The 17121-nt window shown below is 52.5% G+C and overlaps 1 protein-coding gene across 3 annotated transcripts in view; it reads left to right on the forward strand.

Moving 5' to 3' along the window:
- The window catches only part of ST3GAL1 (ST3 beta-galactoside alpha-2,3-sialyltransferase 1), an 88428-nt gene that overhangs the window by 61052 nt on the left and 10255 nt on the right, over window positions 1-17121 (forward strand). For all 3 annotated transcript variants that reach the window (XM_070382752.1, XM_070382751.1, XM_005900743.3), the window contains one exon: window positions 10310-11220. In XM_070382752.1, coding sequence (XP_070238853.1) covers window positions 10918-11220 — 303 coding nt within the window. In that variant the 5' untranslated portion in view covers window positions 10310-10917. The remainder of the gene's footprint in view (window positions 1-10309; window positions 11221-17121) is intronic.

Here is a 17121-nt window from a genome sequence, read left to right on the forward strand (position 1 = left end):
CTGCGGGTGCCCCAACCCAGAGGACTTGGGCAAGTTGGGACCCTCCCGAGCCTGACCTCCCCTCTGCTGCAAAGCCTGCAGAGACTTCCCCTGGCTCCTGATATGTGGCTCCAGCCCCATACCCCTACCCCATCTTACATCTTCCTCTCTGGGTTTCTGCTCGGCTTGACCGTCTCTCTCAGTTCCTGCCAACCCACCTGCTTTCCTGACAGGCCTTTGCACCTGCAGCTTCCTTTGCCCGTAGGCCCCTGTCCTCTCTGCCCAGTTACTGGCCCATCCTGTGGTCCTCTGGCCGTTACCACTTTCTTAGGGGGCCCCCGACTCGTCTCCGGCTCTCTCTTCAATCACACAAAGGAAAGGGTAATAGCTGGTTCTCCAGAGGAAAAAATCCAATACAATAGATGTGTGTGTATATTGAGAGATTAAATTTTAGGAATTGGCTCATGCCATGTGGGTGGGTGGTGACAGGCGGGGCCGGGTTCCCTGGTGGCTCAGTGGTAAAGAACCCGCCTGCCAAAGCAGGAGATGCGGGTTTGATCTCTGGGTTGGGAAGATCCCCTGGAGAGGGAAATAGCAACCCACTCTAGTATTGTTTCTTGGAAATCCCATGGACAGTGGTACCTGGCGGGTTATAATCCGTGGGGTTGCAAGGAGTCAGACATGACTTAGCGACTGAAAAACAGCAGCAACATGTAACGCGGGGCTGGCAGAGTCAAAATCTGGGCGGCAGACCTGCAGCCTGGAGACTTAGGCAGGAGCTGACAATGCAGTTGTGGTTGACGTTGCAGCCGTAAGTGTGAACTCTTACGGCCAGCTGGCGGGCTGGCAAGTCAGGCAGGATTTCTGTGTTACTTATCACAGCCTATTTGCCTCTCCCTGAGGCCATCTCTCAGGCCTCACCTCACCCAAGCTGGGCTGCTCTTGGATAATGTTTTCTGGAGCGATCTGAGTCTGGCTGCAGCCAAGGCTGGTCCTTCTTGAGCTGGGGGAGAGAGAGACACACACAGAGCTAGTCAGGTCCAGGCTGGGCCACACGAGCCTGGCTGCCAACTTTGTGTGTGACTCAGAGGGTGGAGCTGGCCTGGAGATGCTGACCAGAGAGGAAGCAAAAGCTGGGAGAGGAGAGGTCACATCTGCACCCTGCCAGGCCCCAAACTGGCTCCATGCAGATCCTCATGTCGCTGCTGTGGCGTGGTCACTGTCAGTCTTCCTCAGCTCAGACGTCAAGGGGGGCTTAGGGCGGGGCCCCTACCTCCTGCGCTCCCCATCTCCCAGTACCCCAGCTCCTTGGGATTCTGTCCCTTGACAGCTGTGGGCCTCTGTTCCTGCCTCTGAAAGATGGAGCTGGTACTCAGTCCCAGAGCTGTGACAGTCCAGTACTGTGGGTAAACAGGGTCTGCAAAGGGGGAGCCTCCATAAGCAGGTGATGTCCCCTGATGACAGATTAATCAGTGCCTGATGCAGCACCCTCAGCCCCTGCTGGCTCCTTTCCTTGTCCATCCCAGCCTGTGTTGCCCTCCACCCTCCTGCCCCCGGCAAGTGTGGAAACAGCCAAGCCAGGGCAGCTGCGTGAACAGAGCAGGTTCCTTCTAAGGATCCAGGCGGTCTTGGAATCAGGCGCCCGGCTCCCCTCTCGGTTCTGGACTTTGCCATGTGTTGTTGGATGCACTGCTTCCCCTTCCTGAGCTCAGTCTCCGCGTCTGTTCAGTGACGTGGGCAGAAAGGAGAGGGCCGAGTGGGGCTGTTAGATGGCGCTCCTTGCAGGAAACCAGAAGCCGCTGGAGGATGTCAGAAGTCAAGCCCAACATTCAGGGAGTGCTCCCTGTGTGCTGGGCGCAGACTCCTGAGCTCTGCCTGCACTGATTGGAGCCTTTCTCAGCCCAGCCCCGTGAGGCATGTGTGAAGTGTGAAGCGAAATGAAAGTCGCTCAGTCGAGTCCAACTCTTTGTGACCCCGTGGTCATGGACCCTGTAACCCGCCAGGCTCCTCTGTCCATGGGCTTCTCCAGGCCAGAATACTGGAGTGGGTAGCCTTTCCCTTTTCCAGGGGATCTTCTTAACCCAGGGATCAAACCCAGGTCTCCCACATTGCAGGCGGACTCTAGCAGCTGAGCCACAAGGGAAGCCCGTGAGGTGGGCACCGCCTTATCCCCAGGTGTTGATGAGGCTTCACTGAGGCAGAAGCTTCAGAAGGATTTGGTTCAGAGGATCTGGGGCTTAGACAGTCATTGGAAAGGTGATGGGGGCCGTGCCCTCAGGTATATCGGTCCTGATGCTGAAGGCTGGAGCCCAGAGGCCAGGAAGCCACAAGAAGCCAGCACAAGGATTCCCTGGTGCTCCTGTGGTTAAGAATCCACCTGCCAGTGAAGGGAATACGGGTTCGATCCCTGCTCCAGGAGGATCCCACATACTGAGGAGCAGCTAAGCCCATGCAGCAGAACTCCTGAGGCTGCTCCCTAGAGCCCCTGCTCTGCAACAGAGAAGCCACACAAGGGGAAACGTGTGCACCATGACAAAAAGTAACCCCTGCTCGCCACAACTAGAGAAAGCCTGAGCGCAGCAACGAAGACCCAGCATGGCCAAAAAGAAGACCAAAAAGTAACTCTTAAAAAAAAAAGATGCCAGCTCAGAGTGTGGAGATGCCCTGCAAACTGGAAGGTGGAGGAGGCAGAGGGTTGGTCCACAGAGCAGCCTCTGCCCCCACAGGAAGGAGGACAAGCCCACCTCCATGCTGATTATCCTGTTATTGCAGAGCCGCCCAGTCAGGGGAAGTTGGGAAGTGTCATTTCTAACCTTCCAGCCCCACGATGCAGAGGAGAAAGCAGAGACAGAATCCCCAGTCCAGTAGATGCTAGCCGGCAGGGGCCGTGCAAGCAGGAAGAATCAGGATGCCCTAAGAGCCCTCACGTTGCACACAGGTTGATGCTCCAACAGTTAACCCTTTGAAGAGAGAAGGGCCCCGTGAATGACCACAGATAGCCATTACACTCTAGCCCATGCATTGCTCTGGGACCCTCCTCCCTGCAGGTCCTGGCCAGTAGAGCAGGAGGAAGTGAAGGGCTGGTTGTCCCATCCCTCGACGCATGGAAGCAGCTAATGAAGCGAGTCGAAATCATCATTTTCCTCATTCCCCCAGTTTGTTCTTTCATGCCTGATTTCATTCAGTCTTTTAAATAACCCTGCCAGTAAGGCAAGCCAGGGAATCTGTTGGACTTTTTACAAATGAGGAACCTGAAACTCGGGGAGGGAAGAGAACTGACATTTATAAGGTGCCTGCTCTGTGCCCCCAAACCAAGCTGCTCGCTTTTGTGCAAATCCCTTTATCCCACAGCAGCCCTGCCTTCCGGCGTTACAAGTCTCACTATGTGGGCTTCCCCGGTAGCTCAAGGGTAAAGAATCTGCCTGCAACGCAGGAGATGAGGGTTCAATCCCTGGGTCAGGAAATTGCCCTGGAGGAGGAAATGGCAACCCACTCCAGTATTCTTGCCTAGAGAATTTCATGGACAGAGGAGCCTGGCGGACTACAGCCCATGGGGTCACAAAGAGTCAGACATAACTGAAATCAGTGGGCACGCACACAGTCCCACTTTGTGGACTCAGAAACCGAGTGTCAGAGAGCTGCAGTGCCTTACCCCTGAGAACAGAACTGGGAATAGGAAGAGCTGGGATTTGAACCCAGGTATGTCTGGGCCATTTTTTTTTTATTCCAACAACCACTGGCCATGATCCACTGGCACAGAACCAGAACAGATGGATTCCAAGTGTCCAGTGACCAGCGGCTCCAGAAGACAAGCAGAGAGAAGCAGCTCAGTGTTGAGCAGTCTCAAGAGGTGAGGAGTGAAAAATAGTAATAATGAAACGAAATAAAAATGGAGGACACGACTCCCAGGTCAGCTAAAATGAAGGGGCCAAGAAGCAAAGCAACAGAAACCTTGGGAAGAGGGCCATTATTCTGCACCTTTTTTATTCCTTTCAAGGCATTTGGCAGAATTTAAGTTGCATGGGACCAGAGCCTAAGGAAACAAGCTGAACACAGCAGCTGAGAGATTGAAAAGCTAGCCTGAGCTTTTGATAGTCTCACAGTATAGGGGAGACAGAAATTGGAAGTGAGAGAGTGCGTGGAGGAGGCATGCCTAACAAATTCATAGCCCTCCCAGCTTCCCTTTGGAAGGACTATGCCCTGGGCTTCCTTGCGGATCAGTGCAGGAGACTCTGGCTGGATCCCTGGTCCTGGAAGATCCCACAGGCTGTGGAGCAACTAAGCCCATGTGCTCAGTCACTCAGTCATGTCTGACTCTTCATGATCCCCTAGACTTAGCCCACCAGACTCCTCTGTCCATGAAATTCTTCAGGCAAGAATCCTGGAGTAGGTTTCCATTTCCTACACCAGGGGATCATCCCGACCCACAAGTCAAACCTGGGTCTCCTGCATTGGCAGGCGGACTCTTTACCACCGAGCCACCAATAAAGTGGCTCAATAGTCCACTAAAGGTGGAAGTCCAGTAAAGGTGGAAGCAATTCAAATATCCATGCGTGTAGTCAGTCGCTAAGTTGTGTCTGACTTTGGGACCCTGTGGACTGTAGCCCAGTAGGCTCCTCTGTCCTTAGGGATTTCCCAGGCAAGAATACTGATGTGGGTTGCCCTTTCCTTCTCCGTGGGAGAAGCCCACGTGCCACAACTACTGAGCCTGTGCTCTGGAGCCTGGGAGCTGCAACACTGAAGCCCACAGCAGGAGTGGCCACTGCAGTGAGAAGGCCGTGCAGCACAGCTGGAGAGTAGCCCCCGCTCGCCACAACTACAGAAAGAAAGAGAAAGTGAAGTCACTCAGTCATGTCTGACTCTTTGCCACCCCATGGACTGTAGCCCACCAGGCTCCTCCATCCATGGAATTTTCCAGGCAAGAGTACTGGAGTGGGTTGCCATTTCCTTTTCCAGGGGATCTTCCTGACCCAGGGATCGAACCCGGGTCTCCTAAACTGCAGGCAGACTCTACCGTCTGAGCCACCAGGGGACCCCACAGCTAGAGAAGAGCCTATTGAAGCAAAGCATAGGCCTAGCATAGCCATAAATAAATAAATTAAATATTTAAAAAAAGAAAGGCTCTTCCTTATAAGTAAGGGCAAGCCAGGAATAACTAGTCATCATGAAGACTGTGCAGCCTGGTTGTCGGTCACCAGCTGGGACAGGGGGAGTGTGCCTGTGCTCTACCTGCCTCCAGGGCCAAACAGATTCCTTCCTGTCCAAGGACCACCTTGTCCTCAGCTGCTACACTTCCGGCCCGTGCTCTGTCCACTGTTAACCAGGCATGCTGGGAGACAGAGCCAAATGACCAAAGAGAGATAAGGAGAGAAAACAGACAACAGAAATAAACCCTCATCTCCAGATGTCACGAGGGTAAGACATGGTTTTAAAATAACTGTGATGGATCATTGCAGGCAGACAGGTGACAAGGTATAGATTTTCACCCGAAAACTGGAACTTATTTAAAATATTACTCAGGTGGCAATTCTAAAACTGAAAAAATACAGTAACTGAAATAAATGTAGTATATAATTTAAACGGAGTGGACACAGCAGAAGAGAGGATGGACAAGGTAGTATCCATTTCAGGAAGGCAGAAAGATGACAGATTTGAAACCCACAGAAATGACAAGAAAAGAAATGAGGGCAGGTCCTGATGAAGTAGAACAGTTAGCTGTGTTTATGGAGGACAGCCCAGGAGGAGGTAGGAGCCTGGAGCAAAGTGCTGGCTTTGCTGGCATCTCGCTGTGTGACCTTGGACAAGTCACTTGCCTTCTCTGAACTTCGGTTTCTCATTTCAGGGAAACGTGTCTGATGTTGTGTCTAAGTTGTGTCTGACTTTGGGACCCTGTGGCTCCTTTGGCTTATTTCACCCAGTTGACTTGAGGATCCCATGGAGGACAGTCATGGCAGCTCCTTATCAGAAGTGTGAATATTACCAACAACCTACTGTTCACTCGGTCACTTCACCAGCCAACATGAGGCAGAAGGCTATGCAGAGAGCTAGTATGACATCCCAGCCTTGTGAGACCTACGGTGCAGTTTGTACTTAGTCACTCAGTCATGTCTGACTCTTTGTGACGCCAGGGACTGTAGCCCGCCAGTCTCCTTGGTTCATGGGATTCTCCAGGCAAGAATCCTGGAGTGGGTTGCCATGCCCTCCTCCAGGGGGTCTTCCCAAGCGGGAAGTTTAGCAGGCATTAACCAAACATTCACAAACCCCATCTGTCCATTCATTTGGTTTGCCAAGTATTGGAAGCAGTTCTTCTCTTAGTGGCTGGTAATCATCACTATCTCCCTATTTTTAGGGGTGGAGGGGAGGAGGGTAGCTTCATTAGGGACCCTCCTTCAGGGAATCCTTTCTGAGTTCTTGAAGGGGCACTGACTTGTGTCAACTTTGAGGGGTGACCCTCTGGGACCGTGACATGCACCTCCTCTGTGCGTCCTCCAGTGAAGTCCATCAGTCATATCCAACTCTTCGCGACCTTATAGACTGTAGCCCACCAGGCTCCTCTGTCCTTGGGATTCTCTAGCCAAGAATACTGGAGAGGGTTGCATTTCCTTCTCCAGGGGATCTTCCCAACCCGGGGATCGAATATGGGCCTCCCGCACTGCAGGCAGACGTTTTACCCTCTGAGCCACCGTTCCAAATTATCCATCTTTTCTGTGCACCTCCTCCGTCGTCCCCCAGAACTCCTGTCGGTGGCTGAGACATGACTGCCTCTCTGCAGACAGCACTGGGAGCTGGGTCCTCCTCCCCTTCCTTCTCCTCGTCCTCCTTGTCAGGGGAGGCATAGCCAGCCTTCCTTGCTGTGCACTTGGCTCAGGGAGATCTTTGGCCCGTGGCGTCTTGGCCTCAGTCCCATCTCAGAGGCCCGGGCTAGCATTCCCCATGTGTTGCAGGCTGCCTCACTTAATAGAGAACAGAAAGTCACGCATTCTTTTTTTCTTCCCTGGGGCAAGGGAGAAGGTTGGGGGGAGCAGGGCCGGGGGTGGGCTGTTCCTACTTTTCCAAGGCAGTTTTGTTCCAGGGCTTTTGAGGGTACTAATTGGTACCAGCCTGGAAGGGTCTGCTGGTAGGTGGGTTTAAAACCAGCACCCTGGCCTCAGAGATGCAGCTACCAGGATGTACCAGATGAATGGATGGGAGGAGGGTGTCACGGTCCCCCCTGCCTCTGCCATCCGGCCTTGCGCTCTGTCCCAACGCTCACCGCCCCCTCCCTCCAGCATCAGGGTAGAATGTTAATACCTCTCGTGGAGCTGGGACATTGTAAGGGACCTAGCTTCTCATTCACAGTTGTATTTGATCAACATGGTTCAGTAATTATCTGTTTCAGTGAACTGATGCCCTTGGCATCAGGATACAGAGTCCATAAGAGCATCATGGGTTCTGCTCATTACAAAGACAAATGTAATGAGACCTTGTGAGTCAGACCCTCCAGTGAGTCTCCATGTTGCTCAGAGACACTCAGTCTTGATCCTGGTTTCTGAATCCCACACACCCTCCGCCCCACCCACATGCATGCCCCTCGGATCCAAGGACACCAGCATCCTCTCTCCCAAAGTGCTGGGGCCTTGCAGGTGCCTGGGAAGTTCCCAATTTAGAATCTTTCATGATTGATCCCTGCCACCCAGCCCAAAGCCTGGCACAGCACAGGGCCCTGGCAAATACGCATCAAGTGAATCAGTTGAATGGATAGATCGTACCTTAGTTGATAGCCTCAAGAAGCGGGCAGAATCTGTGTCATCAGCTCCATTTTCCAGTTGAAAGGGTGATTCAGAGAGGGTCAGGCACTTGTTCACAGTCACACAGCAAATGGGGGTGAGCATCCTGGTGAGAATCGCAGACTCAGCCTGTGCTTTCTGGCCCAGCTTTCCCCTCTGACTCTTTCATCTTTCCCTTCATCTACGTCTGCGTCCCTTTACGCCCTGTGGGTTCCCGATGTCAGGGCCACGACAATGAGTGGGACTGAGTGTCCATCCTCATGGAGCGCCCAGCTCAGGGAGGAGACAGGCAAGCACATAGCACAGGCAGAGAGGAGCCGGGATGCAGCGGAAGCCAGGAGAGGCCCCCGCTCAGGCCAGGCACCGGCAGACCTCCCTCCCGAGTCAAAGGAGCCAAGCAGGGTGGGGTGGGTTTTCTGGATGGTGGGGACAGCCAGGCTGGGTGCCCAGAGGCCAGAACAACTGACCTGTGGGTCAGTCAGTCAAGTTACAAACAGTCTGCTTTACACAATAAAGGGGATTTATTCTCTGATGTCACTGAAAAGTCAAGGCCCAGGGAGGGTGGCAGCCATGATCAAATAGGGACTTAACACCAATCAGTGAGGGAGCTAAATGTCTGGTACAACTCCAGACCTCGCATTCAAACAGCAAACTGGCCAAAGCCAAAGAACGTCTTTTTCCCCCTTCCTCTGCAAAAGTCAGGAGTTTCGCTCCAGATGAATTAGGCTGCGTGCCCATCCCTGGACCAATTACTGCAGTAGGAGGGGTGGGAACCTTCTGCCTGCCAAGTTAAATCAGAGCCCGCCCTTGAGGATAAGCAGGTTAATCTGACTCAGATGACAGAGCTGGTTGCTGGACGGAGGAGCAGGGGTGGCTGGAAGGGACGGCTCTACACACCATTAGGTTCTCCATACAAGTCACACTGTCACGACAAGTACAAAGTGGAGGAGAAGGCAAATGAGGAGACCTTACCCGCCGGGCTGAGGCCTCGAGGAAGCAGTAGAAGCAACATGTCTTGTCCCCTGGCTATCTCCAGGACGGCGCTGTGGATTTAATCTGGTTTTTGAACTGCCCCTCTTTCTACCAGAAAGTAATCAATCTTCCTTTCACTATCACTTCCCTGGGCAGCAGGGGCGGTGGGGAGGGTGGTCGGAAATCCAGCTGCTTGACAGCCTACACGTTGGGATGGCGAAGGTAACTGATCAGACGGATAGAGACAGGGGCATATGCTCAGCAAGGACCAAGGGGAGTCAGGTTCAAGTGCAGAGGTGTGACCACAGCTGGGCTGTGCAGGAGCCCAAAAGCCAGGGAGGTGTGGGGACTTGTGTTACAAGCCTCTCAGGCGTCCCGGTGTGCTTTCTCGGAATAAATGGCTCCCAGCTTTCTCTGTACCCCTCCAACTATGGTCATCTGGTGCCCAATTAACGGACAGGGTGTCCATCCAGGGCACACTCCTGCCCTGTTCTTGGTACCCCGGCCCCTCCAGGTGCATGGACTCAGAAGGTCTGGGATCCAGACTCAGATCTCACTTCTTCCTCTCCCCACGACCTTGGGCACAGCCACTTAATCTCTTTGAATCTCAGTTTCTTTGGACAACTTGGGAGACCCCTATCTGGGTGACCATATGCTTTGTTAGTTGAGGAAATAGGTATGCATGAATGCACCATCCTCTCTGGCTCTTAGTGGCTCATCCAAGAATATCCATTCATACGTAGAAAACAGCAAAGAAAAGTTTGTGTGTGTGTGTGTGCATAGTCATGTCTGACTCTTTGTGACCCCATGGACTGTAGCCTGCCAGGCTCCTCTTTTCCATGGAATTTTCCAGGCAAGAATACTGGAGTGGGTTGCCATTTCCTTCTCCAGAGGATCTTCCCAACCCAGGGATCGAAGCTGAATCTCTTGTGTCTTCCACATTGACAGGCAAGTTCTTTACTAGCTGAGCCACTGGGGACAGAAAGTTTAGCAATTGCTTAATGAATACCAGAAACTCAGCAGAGAGCATTTTGTCTTATCTTCATGGCCATCCCATAAGTGGAGGTATTATTGTCTTATATTATAGAAGGGAAAACTGAGGGTCAGGAAGGTTGAATAAATTGCCCCAAACCATTCAGCTGGTAAACCAGTACTTGAACCTCGGCCAGGTAGAAGTCTGGGCTACCCTCTTAAGAGTAGCATTTTGGTTGTTGTTGAACTTCAGAATCCAAGAGAGAGTGAAGGAGAGAGAAAGTAGCTTGTGGTCAGCAAGCTCTGTGTGCCCAGCACCGTATGTGCATTATTAACTCATTTCACAAACTTTGGTCGTGTGCTTCAATGTACTAGGTTCTGGTTGCAGGAAAGATGCGGGGGGACACCTTCCGTGTCTCTTGGCAACCTTGCACAATAGGCATTAACATCCCACTGTACACATGCATGCACTGAAGTTCAAAAGGTTAAAAAATTGTCCACCTGCCATATCGGTGGTGTCGCAACAGAGAAGAAATGGAGGAAGTGGAGAGACAGAAAAGTTTTTTTTTTGAAGAAGGGAAGAGACATTCATCCTGTTTTCTTCCTCTTTCTCTGTGTAGATGACAGACAGCCCCCAGTGCCTTCATCAAGCCAGCTGCTTCCCCACCACATCTCTGGTTACAGCGTGGGCAAGACCCAGTTCTAATTAAGAATTGTCACGCACCATCCTGTCCAGAGGGCGGTGGCAGAAACAGCTTCCCTCTGTCCCGCACCGTGGCCCTTCCTGTGACGTCTTCATCTTCGAGGGACCCTGGGCTGTCACAAGGATTAATTACCCCACCACCCCTTGGATGGGAAAGGAAATCACGGTTATTAAGTTTTGATTAAAGCTTCATCAAGAGACGTTATCGGCTGTTTGAAGATTGCTGATGAAACAGGCCACTCTATTTCCTGAAAAGACAAACTGCACGCCAGCAGAGCCAACCCACCACGAGTGGTCCACTTAGCCTTTGAGTATTGCGGGTGATGTCCAGCACAGCCTGGTGGCTGTCCGCCTGCAGACGTGGCCGTCAGGAAGCTCTAAAGCTCCGTGGCTGTCCCTGTCTTGTCCCGCCCTGCGACTGAGCCTCTATCTCCGGGCTCTTTCTTTGGAGTTCTTCCCCAGTTAGGCCTGGTTTCCTCCAGCCCATCCCTGCCCCGCCCCCTCAGTAAAGCAGAAAAGGCGACCATGAGGAAAAGAACTCTCAAAGTGCTCACGCTCCTCCTCCTGTTCATCTTCCTCACCTCTTTCTTCCTGAACTACTCTCACACCATGCTGGCCACCACCTGGTTCCCCAAGCAGATGGTCCATGAGCTCTCGGAGAACTTCAAGAAGCTCATGAAGTATTCCAACAGGCCCTGTACCTGTACTCGCTGCATCGGGCAGCGCAGGGTCTCCTCCTGGTTCGACGAGCGATTCAACCGGTCCATGCAGCCGCTGCTGACGGCCAAGAACGCGCTCCTGGAGGAAGACACATACAACTGGTGGCTGGTGAGAACCGGGGCTGTGGGCGGGTCTCGTGGGAGGCGGGCGGGGGCTCCTGAGGGCCAAATGCTCAGTCCCTGGCGTGCACTTGGGGCCCTGCCAGGCGCTTGGTGAGATTCGGAATATTAGTCATTCATTCATTCAGCATCTGTGTATTTAGAATCCACTCTATATAAATCAAAGCCAAGGGTTCTGTAGGCGTTTCCGGTGTCTGCCATAACAGGTAACGTAGAAGGTGGCTTGAAGCTACAGACGTGCGTTCCCTCTTGTTTCTGGAGGCAGAGTCTGAGATCAAGGTTGAGATCAGCAGGGTTGGTTCTTCTAGAGGCTCTGAGACACTCCATCTCACGCCTCTCTCCCTGCTTCTGAGGGTCGCTGGTCGCTGCGAATTCTTTGGCTTGTACACGCATCCCTCCGGTCTCTGCCTCCGTCTTCACACAGACCCCTTCTCTGTCTTAAGCGCCTATCTTCCTTCTTCTGTAAGGACACCTGTCACTGAGTTTAGGGCCCACTCTGTATTCAAGAGGACCTCATCTCAATTCCTTAACTACATCTGCAAAGGTTGTTTTTCCAAATAAAGTCCCATTCACAGGTTCCAGGGGTCAGGACTTGGACATATCTTTTTAGAGGCCACTATTCAACTATTACTGAGGAGCAAAAAAGACAGAGTCCTTCTCTCGTGGAGTTATATTCTGACAGAGAGAGATGGATAACAAACAAGATAGGCTCAGATAGAAGTGCTCGGAGGAGGAACTTCCTCCCAAAGGGGTTTGTGATGGGGGGAGCTTGGGGCAGAAGCCTCTCTAAATGGGGTCAATGGGAAGGTCTCTGAGGAGCCAGGACTTGAGTGGAGACTAAAGGCAGAGAGGACGCAGGCTGTGGAAGGATCAGGGGAAAGTGCGGTAGGTCACAGGGACAGCAGGTGCAAGAGCCCTGGGGCCGCATCAGCTTGGTGTCTTGGGGGGTGGGGGGAGGTGAGTAGAGGAGCTCTGTGTGGCTGTGAGCAGGGGTTGCTGCCTCTAGAGGAGGTCTGGGGGCAGGCAAGACCCAAAGCGAAGAATGTGGCATTTGTGTCTAAGTGCAGCAGAAAACTTCAAGAGTTTTAATCAGGAGAGGTCCATGATCTGATCTAGTTGTTTGAAAAGTAACTCTGGTTGTCAAATGCAAAATGGATTGAAGAAGAGTGAAAAATACCCAGTCATTCAAGATTTATTGAGCATCTAGTAGATGCCAAGATATTTAGATGGAAAAAGAGCTTTCCCTTTTTAGGGATGGTAGGAGAGAAGAGAAAATGGACAATCACAAGACTGAGTGATGGATGGTAGGCACCCAGGGTCCCTGGGTTTTGCTTTTAATTTCCTATATCAAGAATGATTCCGAGGAACTTCATCTTGCTGAGTTTCACATTGAAGTCATAATAGTCTCCTCACTACATTTCTCTACAACACTGCAAACATTAGGTTTTAACATTTTTATTTATTTGTGCTGCTTTAATGGGCAAGGGGTAATGAATTCACATTTTTTTCAGTACGTACGAAGGCTGAATATTTTCCCACATGGCTGTTAACATTTTATCAGTTTTTTTAATCCCTACCCCAGTGCTTGTCTGCAGTTCTTCTTTGCTGGAGTTTAGCCTCTGGTTACCACTTGGTAGGGACTTTGCAGGGGAGGAGGGGAGGCGAGAAAGGGCCTCACCAATAGAAATCAACAGAAAGGAGCAGGCCTTTCGGGCTTCTGGGTTCCTTGACAACACACAGACCACATGTTTTGAATAAAGAGTTGGGACACCACATCTGACAAGCACTTCTGTCCCTCCAGGCAGAGACACAGAATACTGAAATCAAAACCATCCTGAGAGCTCCCGGGAGGCACCATAGCACTGCCTAAAGGCCCCCAGGCATCCAGGACAGATCCAGATCTAGGATGCTGAACACAGAGCCCTGCCTTTCAAATGTGATGAGCCTGGCAGGAAATGCCCTGCAGGCTGATGGGCTGGCAGGGGGCCACGGAAGGTGCTGGATGCGTAAGTCAGAGGGGCTGGGCCTAGACCCGCTTACCCCCTGTGGTCTGCTGCCTCTTCTCCTCTGTCTCCAAGTCGAGGTGAAGGACTTGACTGAGGTCACCGGGCTGTCAGTACAAAGCCAGACCTGGGGCTGCGCCGTCTGCCCCCAGGCACCGTTGTTTTCTGCCTTCTTGCCCACTGCGGCCTCTCCAGACCCACATGGGAGCGAGGGCAGGGAGGCCGGACCAGGGATGGAGGCTTCAGAGGCTGGAAGCTGACAGCCCAGGTGCCTTGGAGAATCACAGAATCCCCCATGTCCTTCACATCAGGGTCATGCTGGCTGTCTGAGCTTCTGCCTCCAGGCTCTGCCCTAAGGCACGAGCCCTACCAGCAGCAGCAGGCACTGGTTGAGCCCTGACTGTAGACAGGGAAACACACTACAGTGCTTGGAAACTAGTCAGGAGAGTGAAGGGGAGGAGGCGATTGTGAACCTCTGCCCACTCTCTCCTGTGTGCTTGTCAGCAGCCCTCTGGGACTTTGCATTGTCATTTACAGAAGACAGAGAAATCAGGAGGTCCTTTCCCAGGGAGGACAGGGACGCAGCAGGGTGTGACTGGCCTCAGCTCCCCAAGCCAGTGAGGGGACGCTTTAGGGTGCTCATCCCCAGAAACACAGCTAGATCCTGGCCCGCTGCCCCCGGTTCTGCCCGCTCTGCCCTCCCGCTCTGCCTGGATCTTTCCATCTCTTGACCTCAGTCTTCTCTTCTGCCAATGAAGGTCGGGAACAGAGCCAAGATTCCTGGAGTGTGAGCTGGGGGCCCAGGGCGTGATTCCTGGTGATACGGGGGCGAGGCCTTTAAGAGCATGGTGTCAGGCACGGGTTGGAGGAAGTCATCCCTGCTTTAATTCTCTTTCCATCTTTGAAGTTGCAAGGGTTACATGTGCCTCCTTGTTTCGTGATGAGCCTTTTAACACCTGCCCGTCTCAGTTCTATTAATAGCGAAGACAGGGCGGCTTGCCCGGGCAAGCAACAGGATGGAGGTGGAAGTGAATAAGGTGATTTTGTTTTCATCGTATTGGATAATTACTTTTTTACTTCTGCCAAGTAACTCTTGCTTTCACGTGTGGCAGAGATATGAGATTGCCTTTTCAAATAAACTTACTCTTTAAAAACAGTCAATCCTAAAGGAAATCAACCCTGATCATTCCTTGGAAGGACTGATGCTGAAACTCCAATAGTTTGGCCACCTGATGAGAAGAGCCAACTCATTGAAAAAGACCCTAATGCTGGGAAAGATTGAGGACAGGAGGAGAAGGGGGCGATAGAGGATGAGATGGTTGGATGGCATCACTGACTTAATAGACATGAGCTTGAGCAGGCTCTGGGAGATGGGGAAGGACAGGGAAGCCTGGCGTGCTGCAGTCCATGGGGTCACAAACAGTTGGACACAACTGAGTGACTGAACAACAGCTTTTTAAAATGAATCAAGGAGTGAGTCGGTAATAGGCGAATGGGACAACAAAAGGCTTTCCTCCCAACACGGGTATCCTGCCAGCTCTGAGCCTTCAAACACTGGGTCCCTTGAGACAAAGCAGGCATGTGTCATGTAGGAGGCGCTCAGTAACTACTGCTGAGCTCTGGATTAAAGAGTGCCACGTGGCTCCTTAACCCAGCATGCAGCGTCATGTTCCCCGAGGACTCTCTCTGGTCTTGGGTGCATCCTCATGATGTCTGGGCCCTTCCTGGGTGGGTGTCCTCAGAGGAGGTTCCTGATGGGGAGCTTGGCTGTGGTCTTCAATCTCAGGGGTTGTCAGTGTGTGGTCCCCACTTTACCAGCAGCAGCATCGCCTGAGAGCCTGTAAGAAGCGCCGAATCTGGCTCCCAGATCTTGCATGTTAGCGAGATCCCCAGGTGACCATGTATTCAGGAGCCTGGAGCTGCCCCAGGAGGTGCTATAGGAGCAAGTGTTTAATCTGGATGTGCTTTTGGTCTTGTGATAGAATAGGCATCACATGGGCTCCCCAGATGGGCAGTGGTAAAGAATCCACCTGCCAATGGAGGAGACTCAAGAGACGTGGGTTTGATCCTTGGGTCGGGAAGATCCCCTGGAGGAGGGCATGGCAACCCACTCCAGTATTCTTGCCTGGAGAATCCCATGGACAGAGAAGCCTGGTGGGCTACAGTCCGTGGGATCACAAAGAGTCGGACACGACTGAGTGACTAAACCATCACCATGCACATATTTATCATCCTAGCTCTTTATAAGTGTGCAATTCAGTGACAGTAAATGCATTCATGATGTTGGGTAACCGTCACCACTACCCATACCTGGCACTTTCAACACCCCCAGAGAAACCCCATACCCATCAAATAATAACGACCCCTACCGTCCCTCTCATCCCCCAGGCAACCACCATTCTACTTTCTGTCTTGATGAATCTGGTGACTTAGTATCTCCTGTAAGTGGAATCGTACAAATATGTCCTTCTGTGTCTGGCAAGTAAGTCAGAGAAATAACACTTAGCGTATGTGTTTTCAAAATTCGCCCTTTGGCACTATACATGGAAATGTCCCTTTTCTCTTTCTAATAACTGAGTGGTGTCCATTGCATGGATGCTCCACATTTGCTTTGTTCATTCACCTGTCAGTGAGCCCTTGGGTCGTTTCACCTTTTGTCTATTGTGAGCAACGCTGCTCTGAACACAAGTGAACTTGTTCAGGACCCCGATTTCAGGTTTCTTTCTCCTTTTCTTGGTCGCGGCTTGTCGGACCTTAAATTCCCTGACCAGGGATTGAACCTAGACCCTCAGCAGTGCAAGCGCCGAGTCCTAACCCCTAGGGAGGTCCCTGATCAGTTCTTTTTAATACTTAGCAATGGAACCTCTGAGAGACCGCCAAGCAGTTTGCCACCGCGGCTGCACTATTTTACGTTCCCCCAGCAAGGCACGAGGGCTCCGGATCCTCCAGGTCCTCACCAGCATTTGTTAGTTTCCCTTTTTCTTTCATGATTACCATCCTGTGTGATGTTTACAGTAGGCGAGTGCCTGTGGTCCTGATATCATTGCCCGCGGCTCCCCAGGCACGTGCCGTGGCTTAGGCTAGAGGAGATGCTATGTGGCCTTACCCGTGGGACCATCCGGGTCTCCTGCTCTGCCTCCTGTTGTGGATGCTGGCTCCTCCCGTGCCAGGTGGGGACCAGGCGCCCGGGGACCTCCCCACACATTCCCCCGGTCACTGATCTCCTAGACAGTGGCCAGAGCAACAGCTAACCTCACCTTTCTCTCCCGCAGCCCCTCCCCTGTCTTTGAGGCTGGTGAGACAGGTGGGACTCACCCCACAGCCACGTCCCCCTACCCAGCCCCAGGGACTGGGCTTTCCATAGGTCGAGGTTCCAGGGCTCTGAGACAGGGGTGGTGTTGGGGGAGAGACATTAAGGTGGGCTTATAAAAGCCTGGCTTCAAATTCCCCTTTGGATTCGGGACACATGCTCAGCGGACTCAGACCCTCCTTCCTTGTGTTGAATTGACAGCACTGTGGCCTGGTGATGCAGGAGATACGATGCTTCTTAGGAGATCGCACCAGGTTTCACTCTGAGTGGGCGAGTGGTCTGTGTCAGCGTGTGGTCACTGTGCAGTGTGGCCAAGCTCCCCCAGAGGCAGTGGGCAGACGTGGGTAGGCAGAGGGGGCCTCACTACGGCAACCCCTCACCCCACTGTCGTCCCTGAGGGTCCCGCTCCCAGTGCTGGTGCTTGGTTGTGTCTGACCCCTTGGACTGCAGCCCTCCAGGCTCTTCTGTCCATGGAATTCTCCCGGCAAGACTGCTGGAGTGGGTTGCCATTTCCTCCTCCAGGGGATCTTCCTGGGTCAGGGACCTAACCCGTGTCTCCTGCATTGGTGGGCAGATT

The sequence above is a fragment of the Bos mutus genome, chromosome 14 (assembly GCF_027580195.1).
Source record: "Bos mutus isolate GX-2022 chromosome 14, NWIPB_WYAK_1.1, whole genome shotgun sequence".
Taxonomy (NCBI): Eukaryota; Metazoa; Chordata; class Mammalia; order Artiodactyla; family Bovidae; genus Bos; species Bos mutus.